Consider the following 19,321-nt stretch of genomic DNA (forward strand, 5'->3'; position numbering starts at 1 on the left):
GCCTACAGACACGTGATCATTATAATTTGTAAGCATTTATCTTGCCCAAGGACACGGTATTGAAATCACTGTGGTTTGTTTGTGAAGCTCCATCCCTGAGTATCTGCCCTAGATGAACAATATTAGTTAACGTGTAACCATTTTGGCAGAAGATATAACATCAAAATGCACCAATTTTTTTCGATTTTTGGAGTGTGCAATTGCTTCTGGAGAATCACCATGTTGCCTTCCAGAAGCCCAGCTCACTCCCTCCCTTCATCCCTTAATAATTTGCGCTTGTGATTTACCAATCACCAAACTGACAATCCCCACCATTTCAACTTGCCATTTCATGTGTGAGATGGAAGTGAAGTTTGATGAAAAGACTGAGACTGCTCACTCCAATTTCTTTTCCGGAGTCCTCCAGCTTAATTGGTCAAGCTCTTATCCCCTGGCCCACCTCAGCTTAGCCTTGGAGATTTTTTTCCTTCTGCCTGGTCCCCCTCATTTCCTCCTCCTCAGCTCTTCACCCACTGTGCTGTAATCGGAAGAGACTGATGGTCGGGGAGAGAAACCGCCTCTTTGTCATGGCTCGGCATCCCCTCAGGCACACACAGAATCACACACACACACACGCAGAAACACACACACATCATGGGCTTGTTGCTTAATGAACATTGTGCTGGTTTGTTGTGCGTATCAATCAGCGGATGTGTAGTTGTCATTTTGACGTGTCTCCTCATCTGCTCAGGCTGTTGATGATGTTGTTTGTCACTTGCTGTGATTGTTACCTGAGTCATACTACAGCACTGCAGCGAGATGGAAGCTAAAGGTGAACTCCGAAATGTGGGTGTGTGATAATAACAGTGTATGTCTCCATCCAGGTGGTTACCCAGGACTAGTCAATCACATTCAAGTTAATAGGCCTTTTTGCCCAAATGGAAAGCGTTTTGACGGTGAATATTCTTATTAAATGAATGAAGCAGGTTGAGCTTTCAGTATCCTTTTATTTTCCCAAAAGCGCCCTTATGGTGTTGTGCCATTTACCTATCATAGAAATGCCTGCATTTCCATATTCAGGCTATCAGAAAGCCCATTAACATTTCACAGGCGAACTGCAATGAGGAAGTATTTGGTCATGAAGCGAGCGTTCGTTTAGCGGTCCAGCGGGCAATGGGCTGAATCCACTCCCACTCCACACCCACCCTGTAAGAGCAGCCAGCTGCTCGGCTGCAGGACTCATCCCTGGATGACCAGCCAGTGCAAGCCCACATGATGATGCATAGTCTGGCCACCATTAAAAGGACATAGGATGAATAAGTCATGATTTGGCTCAGGATTGGGAACAGAAACACCCACAGTCCCAGCAGGAGCCAGTTTGTACATAACTGATATGAACTCTTAACAGACAAAACTGTCGAGCCACTTACTTCCTGTAAGTTGCATTAAGAAGACCTAAGAAAGGTTTTATTACACTTTAATCAATATCGTCTTACATCTCAAAGACTTTAATCAATAGACTCATCTTAGTTTGGAACTCAAAAGAGACTTTGTGACTCCTCAAATCTTTCACAAAATTTAGTTTTGGACAATTATATCTGTCCCTCACAGCTGTATTTTCTTCAAGCTCCCTCTCATCTTGTCATCTTCAAAAATAACCGGTCTGTTTTTCTCAATGCAGTCAGAAGTGGTTCCCTCTTTTACAATTCCTTTTATAACGTCTAAATAAGCCCCTTTCTTTAACCAGACAACAGAAGAGACCACATGCAGAAATGAACCAGCTCTTAAAAGAAATGCGTTTTATTTCATCAGTGTGTGGCCTCTGTCCCGTAAACTGGGGTGCTGCTTTACACGCAGTAACAATTAAATATGCTGCAATGATGTCAAACTTGTATGCAGAGTAACGATGTGATGTTTGTGAACAAGTGGATCTTTTTAACGGTTCTTTAACGTGAACAGTTGTAACTATGCCATTTTTAAAAAAGAACCAAATCGTTTTCTGTCTAATTTGTATGCATTTTTAATACAGATTAACCAACACAAGAATCAGCACAGAAGCAGAGCAGACAACACGAGAAAGCTTTGTGCACAAAAAACATATTTAGCATTATAATACTAGTTAGTTGTTATCATTAGTATTAGTAGTTGTAGTAGTGGTATTAATATTATTATAGAGCAACATTTTATTTGGATTTTCTTAATTCCAAAGGGTAAACTCACTCCCACTCTCAGTTTGAACCATTTTAAACAGATTTTAGCCTTGGTAGTTTCTCTCTGTGATTAGTTTGTTGATAAAATGAGTTCTCACATTGGCTTCTCTCATATAAATAAATAGTAAAAGAGCCAGTCTTTTGAACAGCTCTTTGAAGAGAACAGATCCAAAAGATTCGGATCCCACAAAGGAGCCGAAAGTCCCATCACTAATGCAGAGATTGGGAGTTATAGCAGTTAAGTTCTAGCTCTTGAAAGGACTCTTGGAATAACTCTCTGTGCATTGAAGCTCGGGCTTAAATCAATTAGTACATAAGAAAGAAACTTCACACCTTTCCCCCCTGGAGCCCATAAAGTGGAACATTTGAGGATGAAAAGATCAATTTAATCACTGCTCATCAATACACAAAGGTACCCACACAATTCTCGCTTTGAACTCAAATGATGAAATCAAATGAAAGCATGTGTACTGTCGCTAGCACCGACGCTGTTATAAAGCTAGCATGTTGTGGATGGATGGCGCCGCTCTCCCATTTGCCCTTCAATTGAAATGTCCATATTGAGAACGCGTGTAAATGGATTAGAATGGAAACTGTAACAAGGGGCTAGCAACATGGCCTAGATTCTGCAGCTCAGAATACTAACCTACCCTTTTCTTTTGTGAGGCGTAATCACGGCTCCAACGTGCCCCCTCCTCATCTGCTTTGCGCTCGTTCAGAAAGGTACCATAGACCTTCTGAGTATAAATAGTTCAGTTTACCCGCTGGTTTAAGTCCTGCTGGTTTGCGCCTGAAGCAAAGCAGAAAAGCCCCATGAGTCTCAGCACTGGCTCACTGCACTAGCTCTAGCCTCTCCAACACACGCATATTGTACAGTCACCTTCCAAGTGAGTCACGGCGCAAATCTGCTCACAGCTTATTGCGGACTAAGTGTCTGTTTACCAAACGAGAAGATGTCTTATTAAATTATTTAGCTCAAACTTCAGATCAGTCAAACCGTCATGTTTATATTACTCAGTGTTAAATAATTCATCAAGACAAGTTCAAGTTACACATTTTTGAGGAGCTGTCAGCAATTTCCTTTTAGTCAATGTTTTTTTTATTTATAGGTGATGGCAAGTCTCTATGATATGCAGTAATTGTAGGCTACATCTAAAGTTTCAGTATGTAACTTTTCTGGTGGAGGCTATGTCAACATTTTGATATTATTGCTTGGACACAATATGGTACATGTGTCAAACTCAAGACCCGTGGGCCAAATGTGGCCCGCCACGTCATTTTCTGTGGCCCACGACAAGGTAAATTAAAAGATATGACTGTCTTAATCAGTTTATCAGGAGATATACAGTTATACAGACATTTTTTCATATCTATGCAAATCTATATGCAACATTTGTAACTTGAATAAGTAATAAATATAGAAATGATTAATTAACAAGTAGTTGCATGTATTTTACATTATATTTAGTTACATTTATACTGTCTTAAAGTCATATCTGGCCCTTTGAGAGCAGCCATTTTGTTGATGTGGCCCTGTGTGAAAATGAGTTTGATGCCCCGGCAATATGGCATCGAACTCAGTGGAGACGCCATTACCAAGCCAATTTACAGGTTAGATCTGTGAAGAGGTGATCTCGCTCATAGGAAATGGCTTAAAAGTATGACAATTTGACGATCTTTCTCCGTTCAAAAGATATAGTGTTCTATTTTGTTTATTGCTATGACAACAGTCCTAATTTTTCATCATTCTGAAACCCATGAAGTGGAAAACCACGACGTCACAGTTTGCCCCCAGAATCCAGTGTAGGAATATTAAAACGTGCTAGATAACAGTCATTTCTTTGTGTTGGTTGCACTGAAATGTCGCACTTGACCATGCAGTGGAATAACTCCATCTGTCAGTGCTCATAATGTGATGCTTGATTGGTGTAAGTGCTGCCATCTTTCTGTAAAAATGCTCCATCCCCATACTACAGTGGTTGAGCCTGAAATGAGTTCAGAAGGTAATCAGATTGGGCCGGCACTTGCTCCTTGGAGGGATCAAACAGAGACTAAAGTTCCCCTTTTTCCCTAAAGCACTGTGCTGGAAAATGAGGTCATAAAGTGTAGGGCTGCTCCATAATCCATAGGACATGAAAATAAAATTAAAACCGCGAGATTTAAGAGCCACCTCGCATACGCAGATGAAATTATGGCTGCTAACTGTGCGCAGCGTGGTCCTACCGCTTCAAAGTGTTAAGGCGAGCGGGTTGTTTAGCATATACTAGGCTTGGAAGTGTGATTATAGTTGCTGCTTTATTAGAAAACTGCTTCAGGGCCTTCGGAGCATTCTCACACACACAGATTCTCCTTGTTATTGTCTCAGATGCAAGAGTCCAAAGCCACCATGGGGGATAAGGCATGTTGTTAAAAACATGTGGCGGTTGCATTTTACCATTGAGACTATAGTTGTTAGTGCCCGGTTTCCATCCTTCTGTCCCTTTGTCCTTGCATGCATTTTTTTCAGTTTTTATTTTACGTCTCCATTCTGTTAATAATACATGAATGTCCTCTTTCCCTCCCCTCTTTCCCCTTTTCCTCCCCTGTAGCAATTATTGAACCCACCTCTTCTAGTGCTGTCTCAAGCCCAGGTCAGTATATGTCACTGCGCTGTACACGAAACCAGCCACTGAGGTGTGCTACCTCATACTAACCAGATCTCAAATCACCATCCTTATTTTGTACTTTATGTTTTTTTTTCGGTTTTTTTACAATTGGCTGACTGCAATGCCTGCTGGGTGTACAGCTTCATTGTATGTTTCTGATTTTGTTATATTTTTGGTTGATTTTTGGTTAGCTTGTACAGCCTGCGTACATATACTACCTGCAGCCCGTTGTCATTGCCACACCCTCGTTCCCAACATTAAAGCAACACAATGTAACTCTCTCTCTCCCCTGCTGCTTTGGGTCGTAACACTGCAGAATTTTGAAACTCGTACGAACAGCATAGAAAGTGTATGTTACTATATGTTTTAGTATTCAGGAATGTATGATGTAACAATAATGCAGTTTTGATTGGCGTTAATTTTAAGGGGGGTTTTTTGTTAGCTTTTAGCAGCATGTAGGATGACTTCGACACTCTACAAAACGAAATAGAGATAAAAGACAATGGATAAAAAATAAATAAATAAATAAAAATAATAAAAAATGTAAGTGTGTAAAAATAAAAATATATGTATAAATAAAATAAAAAATATATAAAAAAGACAATAGATAAAAAAAATAATTAATTAATAAAAAAAATGTAAATGTAAAAATAAAAAAAAGATAAAAGACGATAGAATGATTGTTTTTTGTTTTTTTTTACATATATATATATATATATATAAATAAGTTAGTTCAAAATCAATTCCATAGTTAATAATTTGACTTCCATAACTCCATAGTAACAACATCTACAAAATAATTACATCTCTAATGTGTGAAACCAAGTCTCAGAGTGTAATCTTCTATGCCGGTTACATATTCTTTTAGTGTTTAGATACAGAAATAGTAAAAATAATGGAGTTTTGATTATCATTCATAGTATGTTCACATTTTAGCTCGTAGCATCTCATAGCGTGACACAGGCGCTCAGCGAAGTTACAGAGTGACAAGAAATGATAATGAGAAGTGGTTGGGAGTAGAATATTTTTTTCATGTTAATTTCTAAATCAGTTCCAGAGTTATTAATTTGACTTCCATAACTACATAGTGTTGCTTTAAGCTCTCTTCTCCGTCGCCCCCATGTGGAGCTACTTCTATGGCGTCATCAAAATGGCTGCTCCATGTATCTCTGGGCTTTTTCATGCTGATGGCTTCTTCTTCTTCTTCTGACGCCGCCACTTCTCCCGCTCCTCGGCAGCCCACATTTAGGATGTTGTTGGTGGTATAAGCCCGTGGTCCAGTGTTTACTGATGTAATCTCTACTGGCCCTTCTCTCCTCTTCTGTATCTTTAAATATCCTCTCTCTGTCCTCTGTGTTTCTTGAACAATCATCTGGCGCTTTGCCATCTAAACGCGGTCGGCTGCTGTAGTCGCTATATTTCTGGTACCATGCTGTCAATGTCGCCCTTGTCCCCTCCGCACCCCCTCCCCCAGCTGTGTTCAGCCGCTTCCACATTCCAGCCCAGCCTAATCCCCTCTGCCTGGTCGTCTTTTCTCCTTCTCTAATGGTTTTAAGCAAGTCACAGAATGTAATCTCCTATGCCGGTTACATTATTTTCGCTTAATGTGCTTCACACACGCACAGCCTCGCAAATGCACTGAGAACTCCCAAGGTGGTTCAGACTAGCATGTAAATAAGCACTACCATAAAACTGTGCTGTTAGCTAAGTGTTTTGATAAACACACAATTTATTTTCAGTTTTAAAAGTGTCATAGAGGAAGCAGAATCCTTGGAACCTAACACACAACAGTGATGAACCCTTGTCTTATGTCAAAACATACATTTTTCTTTCTTCTCATGTTGACAGATAACTTTTTTTCTAATTAAAAAACAATGAAATATGGATTTATGGTTCATGGACACTCTTTACCAAGTTCATTTGACTTTTTTTTTTTTTTTTCCCCAGTAGATGGTAGATGTGAAACCTGGCTCCCCTACACATATCATCTAGTGGTGTTTTCATTCTAATTACAAATTTGAACTTTAAATAACACACAAAAGATACTATTTATTTATCCAAGGTCTGCTCCAAGAAACATGCTTTTACTGCCACAAGAATAAAAATCCCAAGTCAGTAAGTGCAATCAACCAGTCACACAATTTGTTTTAAATTTGATTCACTGCACAACTCTTTATATCCTTACAAACCTCAGACTGTTGGACTGGTTACATTATGCTTAAAGGTCCAATACTATGCAAAAGTGACTCTTGTAAGCTTTAAGTCATATTAGAGCGCTGATACCTCCTCCGAAACATACCTGGAGCTGTGTTTTGTTTCATTCACCCATGTTTGAGTAACTCTTTATTATTAGTCTGTCTATATCTCCAAAGTTCAAAATACTCTGTTCCACCTTGTGATGTCATTAAGCGATACTTTTAAGTTAACAGCTCCTTTTTACCTTTTGTTCAGAAGATATTGGCAATTCCAAGGCTGAAATCATCCAAATTATTCTAGCGAAGGATTACGTCATTTTAAAACACAATGGAGCACTTCCTGTATTACCACATGACATCACAAGGTGGAACAGAGTGTTTTCTGTTTGAGAGAAGAACTATCCAGGTCCAAGAAATATGCAGGGTTTGTGTGTTAAACATGTGAATGAAACAAAACAAACTCCAGGTCTGATTGTGATGAGTAAACAACATTATAACATAGATCAGGAAAAGGTGTAATATACGCCCTTTAAATCTCATGCACAGTATTAGAGATATATTCAGCACTTTTGTAAAATAAAGCGTGTCAGATTAGCGTGTGCATTCAGTACCTGTCTATCTGAGCTAAATATAATTATGCATGGAGATTGTGCCGGATAAGTAGCTAAAATGGCTTGGCGGCAACGAACAGTCCTGACGTGGCCCTGAACTCTCATTTGATGTACGCTCGCAGAACAAATGATAATTTCATGGTCCAAAGGAACGCCAGTGGTTTCAATTGGAAAGATAAACTCGCTCAGCAGCCCTCTCTTGTTTTATAATGTCTGAAGTTCTTTTTTGATGCCGTCTTTAATAAGTGGCTTAGTTAGATCTTTACAAATGGATGAGTGTATTTGCTTGTGTTTAATTAAGTTTGATAATTAATTTCACAGGTTATTATCTGTTTTTATTTCCCCCGTTGATGTAAATAATAAAATAACAATAAGAAACCAATTACAGACAGTGTAAAAAATCTAGGGAATACAAACAGAACAAGCAGTGTGTCGCTCCATCTATGTGCACGCTTCACATAACTCAACACAGAAGTGCACATGATTACATCAAAAATGCAAAAGACATCTGTTAACATTATTATATAAAAGTAGCTTAACTGTAGCTCTCTTGTTCCTAGATAAATAGACACGCTTCAGGCAGGGAGGGCATCTGGCACACAGGTTTCTTCTGGTGAACTAAAGTGGCTGTACCCAGTTTCTTTTTATGTAGTTGAGCAAAATTTGTCTTGTCCCAGTTCAGGTATATTGTAAAAGCATCTCTTAAGGTCAAAACGAGGCTGCTGTGTACTGTCTGCATCTAATCTAAAAAAGCGATTTATTATCTGAGAAGCAGGAAGTGCACTGATAGCATGCTAGTTAATGTAAGTTGTCTCTGAGAGTTGTGAAAAGGGCTTATAAGCTCTAACTTTGGACATTTGCAAACCGTTTAAAGTGAACGATTTCTGCTTTTCACATTTCAAGACAGTAAAAATCATGTACTAAACACAATTTACTACATTTAATTCATATGCAGTTAGTATTAGACAAATCTTGATCTTCAACAGAGCACCATAGAATACTTTTGCACTTTTACAGGCTCTTGTCAGTAACTGTCAAGACTTTAAGACTGTTTATACAGCCTTTATTTGTATGCTGTGAACTTAAGACTTTGGAGGTCAACATTTAAAACTTTCTCTTGAACTGCTCTTGTGCACATAAACCTCAGTGTTTGTCCGTGCTGGCCCGAGCAGTAACACTTGGCTGCAGTCATCAAAGGGGCATTGGACAGCTTTTGAGTAAACTACAAGGCTGTGTTTGTGCTGGAAAGCTGCGGAGGAGACGAGGATGACGGACGTGACGAACAACCCCTCCCACTTTAAAACATGATGAAGTATGGCAGATGGGAAGTGCATTCTGCCACCAGCTGATAGTACCAAAGAGCAAGATGGAGCGCTCCAGGCGTGCACTGTCTCCTACTGCCACCACCAGACGATGCACAGTACTTGTGACAGCCAGAGCGCTCAGCTACACCCCCCGGTCCACAGCCAGACGAGTACTATTGACCTTTGGATCGGAAACAAAGCCCTCCCCTTCTGCAAGGCTAAGGAGCTGTGTTAAAGTGTCTGCTTATAGGGGAGGCAGTCAGTATGTTGAGAAATCCAAACGTAAACTCATTTCTAACTGTTAATGAGCGTATGTTTGACAAGCTAAAAATCCCAGGTGTGTTTTTAAGGCACTGTGCTTGATTTTTACTATCTTAAAATGTGAAAAACAGAACTAGTTCATTTTGTCTCGGTTCTTTTTGGCCGCCTCGTCACCATGGGGAGCCAAGCCTTCAGCCGCTCTGCTCCTCAGCTCTGGAACAGCCTCCCTCTTGACCTCTGCAACACCAACCCACCCTCACACTTCAAATACAAACTGAAAACGCACCTGTTTAGACCGGCCTATTCACTCCACCACACCACCGGACCATAGCTGCACTGTCCCGCTTTAACTGTATGCGTTTGCCGACAACTAGGATTCTAACAATAAACACTTAATAATTAGATGCCACCAGTACACAACAAACTTATTTTGACCTTGAGAGCTGCTTATTACATCTGCACCGGGGCAAGACCATTTTCGCTCACATAGAGGGGTACAGGCGCTTTTAAAGTGATGTCCTCTTTATCTGTGGTTTATGAGGAGCATCACACGGCACTTCTGACAAAACGGTAAAACAAAACTCTCCACTAACTATAATAAACAGTTTGAACAGCTAAAACCATTACAAAAGAATATAAGTTCCAGCTGTGTGGGTCTTATTGTGTTGGAAGTACATGGCAATGATCTGACTTACATCAATACTTTCTCAAGGTTTTAGAGAAGAAATACATTTGCGCTGCTGTTCATTGTCAAGCTGTTGTTGCATTGTTGTTTAATACTCAGCGGCATCTGATCACTAATTTGAGTCAGATGTTCGCACCTAAATACAGACAGGGACCGAAATAGAAACCATGTGGAAAACCCTGCTGCCTGCTTCAGAAATGATAACGTCCCTTTGTTTACAGTAAAGGGTCGTAAGCTGTTTCATCTCTAACGTATGGATTAGTATGTGTTAGCTTAGTGCTTTACACGCTGCCCCAATACTCCCAAGCAGCTGGCGAGGTGCCACCCTGTCATTCCAATGAATTGTAGATCTGTGATAATAGCAGCTGCTCCCACTGGCTTTCACTCCTGTTTATTTCTGCAAATCACTTGACAGTAGAAAAACAATGCCTTTAACACTGTACAGAGCTCCTGCGCTGCATATTTCCCTCCCTTTGTGAGAGATGCACTGTAGAACGTTGCTAGATCAAGAAACTATACATGAATTTTCCAGAACTAGATTCCCCAGTGCTGTGTAAACTCCCAGACAAACACATAAACACAAGCTAAGTTTAGGTGCCCCACATATTGCAGTTTTAGGGGGGGTGTTGAAAGAATATTTAGAATACTTTACAAAATGTGAATTAAATTATGTATTTTCAGTTCAGTGCAAAATGCATCATGAACTGGTCACTTTATTTGCTACATCTGTTTTTGTCCAAATCTTTTGACAGGGACCACTTGACCACAACCTAAATGCTTAGTGCTCGTGCTGTCCCTATGGTGATGTGGTTGAATTGTATTATTTTCTATTCTCGATACTCTTCAGTCTTGTATGGGTCTGGTTTTTGAGTGTTCTTTGCAAGCTGATGGAAAGCAAAATATGTGTTTTTGTCAAAAAAGGCCCTCTATGTTCCCAGGTTTGTTGGGTTGTAGGGCGGTGGTTAAGGTTAGGGCCTGGTTTTCAGATTTCAGATTATGAATTTACTTTTAAAGATATATATTTAAATATGAGGAAATATGGCTATGGAACAAAGAACCATGGCAACTTTAGGCGTGTGTGTCTCCACTGTCTAAAGCAAGGGTGGTCAAACTATGGTCCGGGGGCCAAATGTGGCCCTCGGACCAATTTTTATTGGCCCTCAGGCCTTCAGTCGATCTGGCCCAATTGATCATAATCAGTACTTTTTGTGACCAATTTGAGTAATCCTACCAAATTAACCTAAATAACATCATATTACATTGTCATACAGACCTAATATTAATATTTCAAGCCTGATTTAAAGTATGAAGTCAAAACTGTGTTAAATGCACCAGCTGAATTATCCACTGTGTCACACTCCGTGTCAAATATTTTTCAAGATATGGCCCTCAGTGAGTTTGGGCACCTCTGCTTTATAAGATCTCAAAATCTTAAAACAGCTAAACCCTTTTACTTTTTACTCTTAAATACACTTTTAAACAGGTACTTTAATACTTTTACTTTTACATGTATATTTTTTGTATTTTTACTTTTACTTCAGGTTTCACCAATATCCTTCATAATAGTGACCAGTTGTACAGCTGCATGTAAGTCAGGTTTGGACTGGAAAACAATAAAACACGAATAATAAATATTTGAAATAATTTTACTGAGTTTTATTTTGTTTTAATGCAGGGTTCAAGAGCAGATTTGAGTTTCGTATTCTCCATTTTAGGGAAGCACACCTATTTCTCGGACGACTGCAGCTTTGAAGATTGCACCTTTCTGGATAGCTCGTCTTTATCTGTTTGTAGCATCTTAACCATTGTTGATGCTTTTGTGTTGATGTCCATCATTGGTGGTGTTTTGTCGTCCCTCTGCTCGTCGGCCCTGGTTTCGCCGCTCGTGCTCTGGACTGTTTCTTTCCGGATGGAGGCCTCTGGATCAGACCAGTCTTGTCATTTCAGGGCAGCGATTGCAGTGTCCTGTTCTTTAAGTGCACTGGTCATTGCTTCCATGTTTCTTTTGGCAAAGGCCAGTTCTTGTGTGAGCTGCACTTTGTCCCTCAGTGCACTGTGAAAATGCTGTCTGATATTATTATGTACACTGGTGACGCTGTCCAGCTCTTTCTCTTTCTTCTGGAGCTTGTTCTTGATCTTATACAACTCCAGCTCCATTTATGCTGTCATGTTTTTGGTGTTGCAAAGCTCCTGTTTAAGCTGCATGTTCTCCTTTCCTGCGTAGATGTACAGGTTTCTCAGCTGTTTGTGGGCACTGATGTGGGAAACCTTCTCTTTCTCTTGGAGCAAAGCAGTGACTTTTTGAAACTCCAAGTCTGTTTGTGTTTGCTGTGACCTTTTTGAGCTTGTGAAGCTCCTTTTTCACCCCCATCATCTCCTGCAATGACTTGAGATGGAGGATTCTTCTCTGCCAATGGGCCTCAGTCTCATGTTGCAGTTCTTCGTCCCTCTTTTGGAGGGCATCAGTGAGATTTTGGATCTCCAAGTCTTTCTCTTGGTCAATCCTCTCCTGATTCTTGAGCCTGCAGTCCAGCGACTGACTCATTTGGACCTGATTTGTGAGCTCGGTATATATATATATATATATATATATATATATATATATGCGCACACACACACGTACATAATGGCCTGGCCCCTCTGTCAAATTTTAGAACCCATTGTGGCCCATGTGTCAAAAAGTTTGCTCACCCGTGGTCTAAAGTGAACAGTACCGCCCAGTTTGAGGGGTCTGAAGTGGACCCTGGAGGTACTAGCTTCCAGAGGGGGCCAGCATAGTACAGACAGCTTTAGCTAAGGCGAGGCTACACAAGAAAGATGATTGGAAGAATAAAAACTCAAACACTCAAGACTGGAAATAACAAATGTAAGCAGAAAATAATAGTCTTTCACCACTGTATATGTTGAGCCGATCTGTGTCGCAAAACAAAGCACAAATGCAACATTTGTTTCCTGTTTAACGATGCACAGACACACCTATAAAGATCAAAAACTGTTATATTTCCAGTGCATAATGCATCTAACATGAGCCAAACCCACTGTATTACATAAAGGAAGATTTAAACATGGCGTAGAGACACAGATAAGTGAAGGAAATGTAGAACAAGCTAACAATAAATCAGAAGTAGTGTAATGTTTACGCTAGTGTTAGCCACGTCTCACAGCGCCACAGACTAAATGTCTTTTTGTTAATTGAGGGAATTGGCCTCATGATTAAGACTATAATTCAAATATGATTTTATTAATTAAGAAAACATTTATAATCTTTGGGTGATGTCAGTGTCTCACATAGCAGTGCTCTGCCTCTGGACTCGGAGCCGTGCCCCAAGCGTGAAAACACAACTCGGCTGCAGGGAGTCGCACCAAACAGACCCGCTCCGAGGCGGCCCCAAGCGAATCGTGCCAGTGGAAAAGACACTATAGGTACAATCCTCTTTCTAAACACAGACAAGTGTTTAACATGTTGTTAGTGCAACTTGCTGTCCACTGCGTTATCTTTAAGAGGGCCTATTTATTCATTTTCTTCTTTTTTTTTTGTGATTACACAAAAATCCCATGAAAACATGATTGGAAAGTGATGTGAACTAGTCATCCGCAGACCCAATTACACATGTTTTTTTTTTTTTGTTTTTTTTTTAATTGCCTTTAAATAATCATTTCACATTTTATTCATCAAACGTATTCCCATTTACAACTAGAAGAGAATAAATGGCCCTTTGAAACCCGCCCAATAAACTAGCCTTAAAAGTCATAATGAATGGACACTGAGGTTTACACGAGCAGCAAATCAGTCAGATCAGGTTTTTCTGGATGTTTTTGGTGATAGTCCCTGCAGCTTAATTAAGATCTTTTCTCCTGATTGATTCGTGCTGACTGCGGGTCATACATCTTTCTTTATTCAAGGTCCAAGACACAACATCAAAGCAATGATCTGCTCATTAAGTATTCTTCCTTAGTCACTTGCTCATTACCACGAGGAGCTGCTACTGTATTACTCAAATTACTGCTTCCACAGCTTTGTTACTTTCAGGTCTTGAGGACATTGCAGGTTTGAGTTGATACCTGTCATCTTAGAGTGTTGTTTTCTTTGCAAGGTTATTTTCATTGTTGCTGCGGCAGTACACCGCGTTCTTAATAGCAAAGCAGTTCTTAATTAATTTGCTATCAGTGTGTAAACAGAAAGGGTAGGTATTGAGAGCCTACATGTTCCATTTAAGCAAGCTTAAGAAAGCCTTTGTAAACTTACAAGGTAATACTGCACACTCATTTATCCAGACTTCAATAAACTGTATAATGCTCTTTTTTGTCTTTATTGTATTGTATTAATTTGAAAATAGTTTGAAGTCAGTCTGAAGTCATGGAAGACACTGATCTCATTGATCTTATTTCACTCAGCCCACTTGTGTCCCTAAATGCCACTAAACAGAACTTTCTTTGTCGTGGCACTTCCAGTTAAGCGGGAATCCCAATTTAAGAAAAGTTTTTCTGCTAAAATATGATGCACTGATTCTCTGGGAGGCTTTAAAATGGCTCTGTGGTCCCTTTAGAACTTAGTCAAGATCAGCAGCTAGCATACAAAATAATACAACTCGAATGACGATGACGACTTCCAGAATAAGGTGAATAGGATTTGTTTAAAGTTCCATTTTGTATTTATTTGCACTTAATGTTGCACTATGTAACTGTGGCAGGTTATTGTGAAAAACTGGGTTAACCTTTCTGTAGATCTGACCCATGATTTGATCTAGTCGCAACCCTACTTGTCTCCGCGGAGATAGCAAGTTCACTCCCATACTGTGGAACATTCTCTCTAAAGCAATCTCCATGGAGACCCTCCCCCAGAAAAGTTACATAGTAGTTTAATAAGTAATGTCAGCGTTGACATAAGGGCATAGCACTCTATTTACTTCTCATCATCCTAATTCCCAGTGCGTTTATGGTTGATGCTACACTTGTGCATGCTTTGGTGTAAATTGCTTGTAATATCAAAGAAGTCCATGTTATCACTAATGTATGTTCTATGATATGGGTCAGTTTCATCTGGTGGGAGATCTCAACATAGCAACTCTAAAGGCAGTGCCAGAAAAAAAAAAAAAAACTGCCAGTGAATTTTAAAGTATTCACCCCAATGGGCATTTAATACTATAAGGAATAGTAAAATGTAAGCAGAGTCACTTAAAGATGAATATACAACTGAAAAACACATTGGTCTTGTAGATTTATCTAGTGGCTCTCACATCAATAACAGCAGCTGTGTTCTTGCGTTCCTAAGTGGCCGTGGAAGCCTGGTCCCGTTGTGCAGCCTCTTAATTGTGTGATTTTAATATTCCCTTAGTAACAGTAGACATGCCATTATAAAACCACTCTTCATCAACTTCAACTTGTCTGTTTTGTATGTAGGAACAATAAGGAATTCTCTGTGCGCTACAGCTTTGAATGGGACATTTTCATTTAAAGTTAGAGAATTCTTTGTCATTTTGATAGTTGAGATGGTTTAGAATCGGTATTTTTGGGTGGATATGTAGGGACAATTTTGATTATTTTCTCCTAATTTTATTACAAACTCACCCACAACCCTTTTTTTTTAACTATAAACCTATGAGAATCACTATCCCTAATGGAAATTTGTTGTTTGTTGAATTGTTTGAATTTTTTACACCTGTTATCTCCTTAGAAAATATTGTGTGTTGTGGAAATAAGTAGCCCAAGAGTTGTAAAGAGAGATATCTAATGCAGCAGAAGTCGATTTAAGGTTGTTCTGGAGGGCGACAGAGGCTCAGTTGGTAGAGCGTTTGTCCACTGATTCAAAGATTGCAGGTTCAAATCCCCCTCTCAACAATAATAATAAATATCACCTGTTTATGTTAAGACGTGTGGGTCATTTCAATTCAATTTTATTTATACATCACATTTAAAATACAACCTAAGCTGCCCATAGAGTTACATAAACAACAATAAGCAAAAACAAATTTACATAAAATACGACACATAGGCAAAGAACAATAAAACAATAAAACACCAAGATATCCTGTCTAACTAGTGTCCGCGTACACTGGTGTAAGAATGTGCGTGGGAATGACTGAGTGGTTCCTTGATGTAAAGAGCTTTGAGTGTCTTGAAAGTGGAAAAGCGCTATAGAAAAACGGAACGATTTACCGTTTACCATCAAGACCTAGAGACATGAACACTATTATGATTGAACTGACTATTCATGCTTCCATTGCAGGGTTTATTATAACCTATGAGTCGGTTCATAGTTATGCTAAACAAAATCTCAGCAAGGATGTAAATGGAGGTGTCCTTGGTGCCTCTGCGCAAAGAAAAATGTCCCAACGTAGTTTTCAAGGTAGCATTGTTAGCTGTATACGCCCGAGAGCAATTAAACCACTGCGTCACGATAAAATTTAGAAATGAAACATGCCGAAAGAGGGAAATGTACATTGCGCAGTGTCGTCTCTGTAAGTACGTAGTTGGAGCCGTTTGAAGTGGCAATTACATTACTGTCAACAGCGTGAGTGACGGCTCCTGTTTGTGACTCACCAGCTAATTGCTATATAAGGGTTCCATAGACACATGTGTATATGCCGCTACGCCTTGCTTAGCTCTCCGACACCGAGTAAACTTGAACGTGTAGTGACAAACAAAGCATAACATGTTCTTTCTGTGACAATAGTCAACAGTCTGCCCCTCTTATTACCCAGCATGCTCACTGCTACACCTCAGATAATCTCTTTTCACTGCGTATTTTTTAACTCCCCTTATCATTTATGTGGTGGCAAGATCAAAACCTCACAGTACCCACTCTCGCTCTTGCCACCTCAGCGCCGCCCTGAGTCCTATCCCGGGTAGTTTGTTTTTCAGCTGGCACGTTGACCTTCATTTTTTACACCGCGCTAACTCAAGCAATCATCTCTGGAAGCCCGTGATAAGCAGATGGCGTGTCATCTATCATACTTGACCCCGTGATCCCAGGACAATGCATACACAGTCGAGCTGTTCAGTGCAAGCCTGAGTGCTCAGAGTGCTCCTAGTGCACAGGGCATCATGGGATAGCTGTCCTGGATTTTATATGGCTGTTACAGAACATGTGATATCAACGTTTGAGGGTCTGGGCTAGTGGGTTGTGTCGCAGGATCTTGTTTTGACTTTATAAGCAGTACTTTAAAATGGAGAGAAGATGTGAGATAAGCATTGCAAAACATTTTAGCGTGAAGCAGCATTTGCCTTGAACTAGTGATCAAGATGGTCGTGATAACTGAGGACACAGTTGTAAGCTATGTAAGGTGCCCGCTGGGAAAATACTGACTTTGCTGCACAGTGATATCATGGCAATAGGATAAATGTATTTTGCAATGTATTTTTTTCCTATATTCATAATATTACCCACATACTAACCATGATGTACAGTATTCATTCTAGGTTAGGTTCACGCTAGGGTTAAATATTTCCATAAAATACAGCAGAATGACAGATGTGCTGTGTTTACATGCAATGCTATTTCCGTCCTTCTTCTATGGTATTACTGTGGTATGGTCTTATGAGGCGACAGTAGCTCAGTTGGTAGAACATTTGTTCACTGATCTGATGGTTGGCAGTTTGAATCATGTGTAAACGGCATTGGTAGAACGGTCCCTTCCTCTGATCCACAGGTTGGTTGTGCGATTCCAGCTTTCACAGATAAATTCTGTCATTGTGACCTTGAGCAAGAAATTTAACCACCACCTCCACCCCGATTGTCTGCGTACACTGGTGTATGCATGTGTGTGAACGGGTGAGTAGTTCCTTGATGTAACACACTTTGAGTGCCTTGAAGGTGGAAAACAGCTATGTAAAAATGTGACTATTTACCATTTACCATATGGAGATCTCTATATATAAGTGGGGTATCAGGAAACCTATCATTCAAACTATAACAACATTCATTTCACTGACTAAACAACGTCTAGACGACACACTGTTTAGTATTCTTACTTGTGAAACAAATGCTAATACAAATACGCCTGTCACCGAAGCGACCTAACAGCTATATTGATTCAAATTACTGTCATATTTTTTTCGAATAGCCTTTATTAAGTTGAATTATAAGTTCAGTATTAATACACTTTCAATTTGATGCACAAGGCATTCATGTGCACTAAAATGAAAACCATTACTTTGCTGTAATGGAAGACACATTAGAACTATTACTGTGGGATGTGTTTATTCTTTCATTAATTTGTGCTAATCAAAGCCTTGTGTTATTGTGCGCTCTGTGGCTGATTGGCTTCGAGTTGTTGCTTTGATATTAGTCATTATGGGTTTGTGTCCTTTTCATTTCGACTTGCTTTATTTAGTTTCCATTTAAAAAAACACGTGTTAACAGTGATCGGTAGAATATAGGGAGGTTGCCATGGAAATGAAATGCAGATGTGTCTATTTGTTTTAAGAAATTAATTGGGGAATACTTGAGCTTCAATAAAGGGATAGACTTAAAAGCCCCAGTGACAGTGAATTCATGTTTGGGAAATGGTTTATTTACTCATGAATATGTGAACGCCACCTTCATTTAATTGAATTTGAGTGAAATAATTAGCCCTCATAATCAGTAAAAACACGCACTGATGTGAAATGATTGTTGAAGGCTATCGCTGCGACTCATATTTCAGAAATCCCTAGTTAGTTTACATTTGGATTAACGTTATCTTTGAGACAGTTTTTATTTTTGGATTTATTTGTAGTTCAGGGTTGTTGTTGTTGTTGTTGTCGTCTCAGTAAGTAATAGCCCAGCTGTAATAATAATATTGCATTCTACTTAAATAGCGTGTTGTCAGTCGTTATTATACCATGGGGCTTTTCAAACTTCAAATTATCCAAATACTAATTCACAATTGTTGGAATTAGAGCTTTAAAATAAATACTGACACAGTACAATTTACTTTTCAGCCTCAAATTCTTGCCAAAGTAAAGCTCACTCAGAAAAAAAACGAACTATTCTCAATCAACCAGAAACATGCAGTACAAATTTTCAAAAGAGACAGATTTGAAAGAAGATTATTTTGGAAATGTGACCACTCTGCCAATTGTAGTCTAGGCTTTGAATGTTATCCCACTTGAAGTCTTGAAGCAATGGCATAACGACGGCATAAGTATGTGAATTCAAAATGATTACATAAAGAATTTACATAAAATGAGCTGAATTTCTGACGTACCCATAATTTTTCACTTTCTGTGCCTACCTTGGAACATTTAAAGTATCCGTAATGAGCTGAAAACAAGTGCATTGTCGCTTACTTAATGCTGCACGGTGTAACTTTTCTGCTCGGGTTTGCCACATGCCTGCCTCCACGTTATTGATGTTGAGATGTTAACACTTTGCCTGGAATATTCCACCGTATGGCGTTGCGTATTCCCTGAATCTTAACCGAGAAGTGCCATCGCCTGGTCGTATCCAT

The 19,321-nt window shown here is 39.5% G+C and overlaps 1 protein-coding gene across 3 annotated transcripts in view; it reads left to right on the top strand.

Annotated features, from left to right (window-relative positions):
* negr1 (neuronal growth regulator 1) overlaps positions 1 to 19,321 on the top strand; it is a 160,408-nt gene that overhangs the window by 115,321 nt on the left and 25,766 nt on the right. Inside the window, exon 7 of one of the 3 annotated variants that reach the window (XM_033965351.2) lies at positions 4,778 to 4,819. The exons of the other annotated variants lie outside the window; for them this stretch is intronic. Within the exon in view, the coding sequence (XP_033821242.1) occupies positions 4,778 to 4,819 (42 nt within the window). The remainder of the gene's footprint in view (positions 1 to 4,777; positions 4,820 to 19,321) is intronic. 3 annotated transcript variants of the gene reach the window in all.

The sequence above is a fragment of the Periophthalmus magnuspinnatus genome, chromosome 4, assembly GCF_009829125.3.
Source record: "Periophthalmus magnuspinnatus isolate fPerMag1 chromosome 4, fPerMag1.2.pri, whole genome shotgun sequence".
In the NCBI taxonomy this organism is placed as follows: domain Eukaryota; kingdom Metazoa; phylum Chordata; class Actinopteri; order Gobiiformes; family Gobiidae; genus Periophthalmus; species Periophthalmus magnuspinnatus.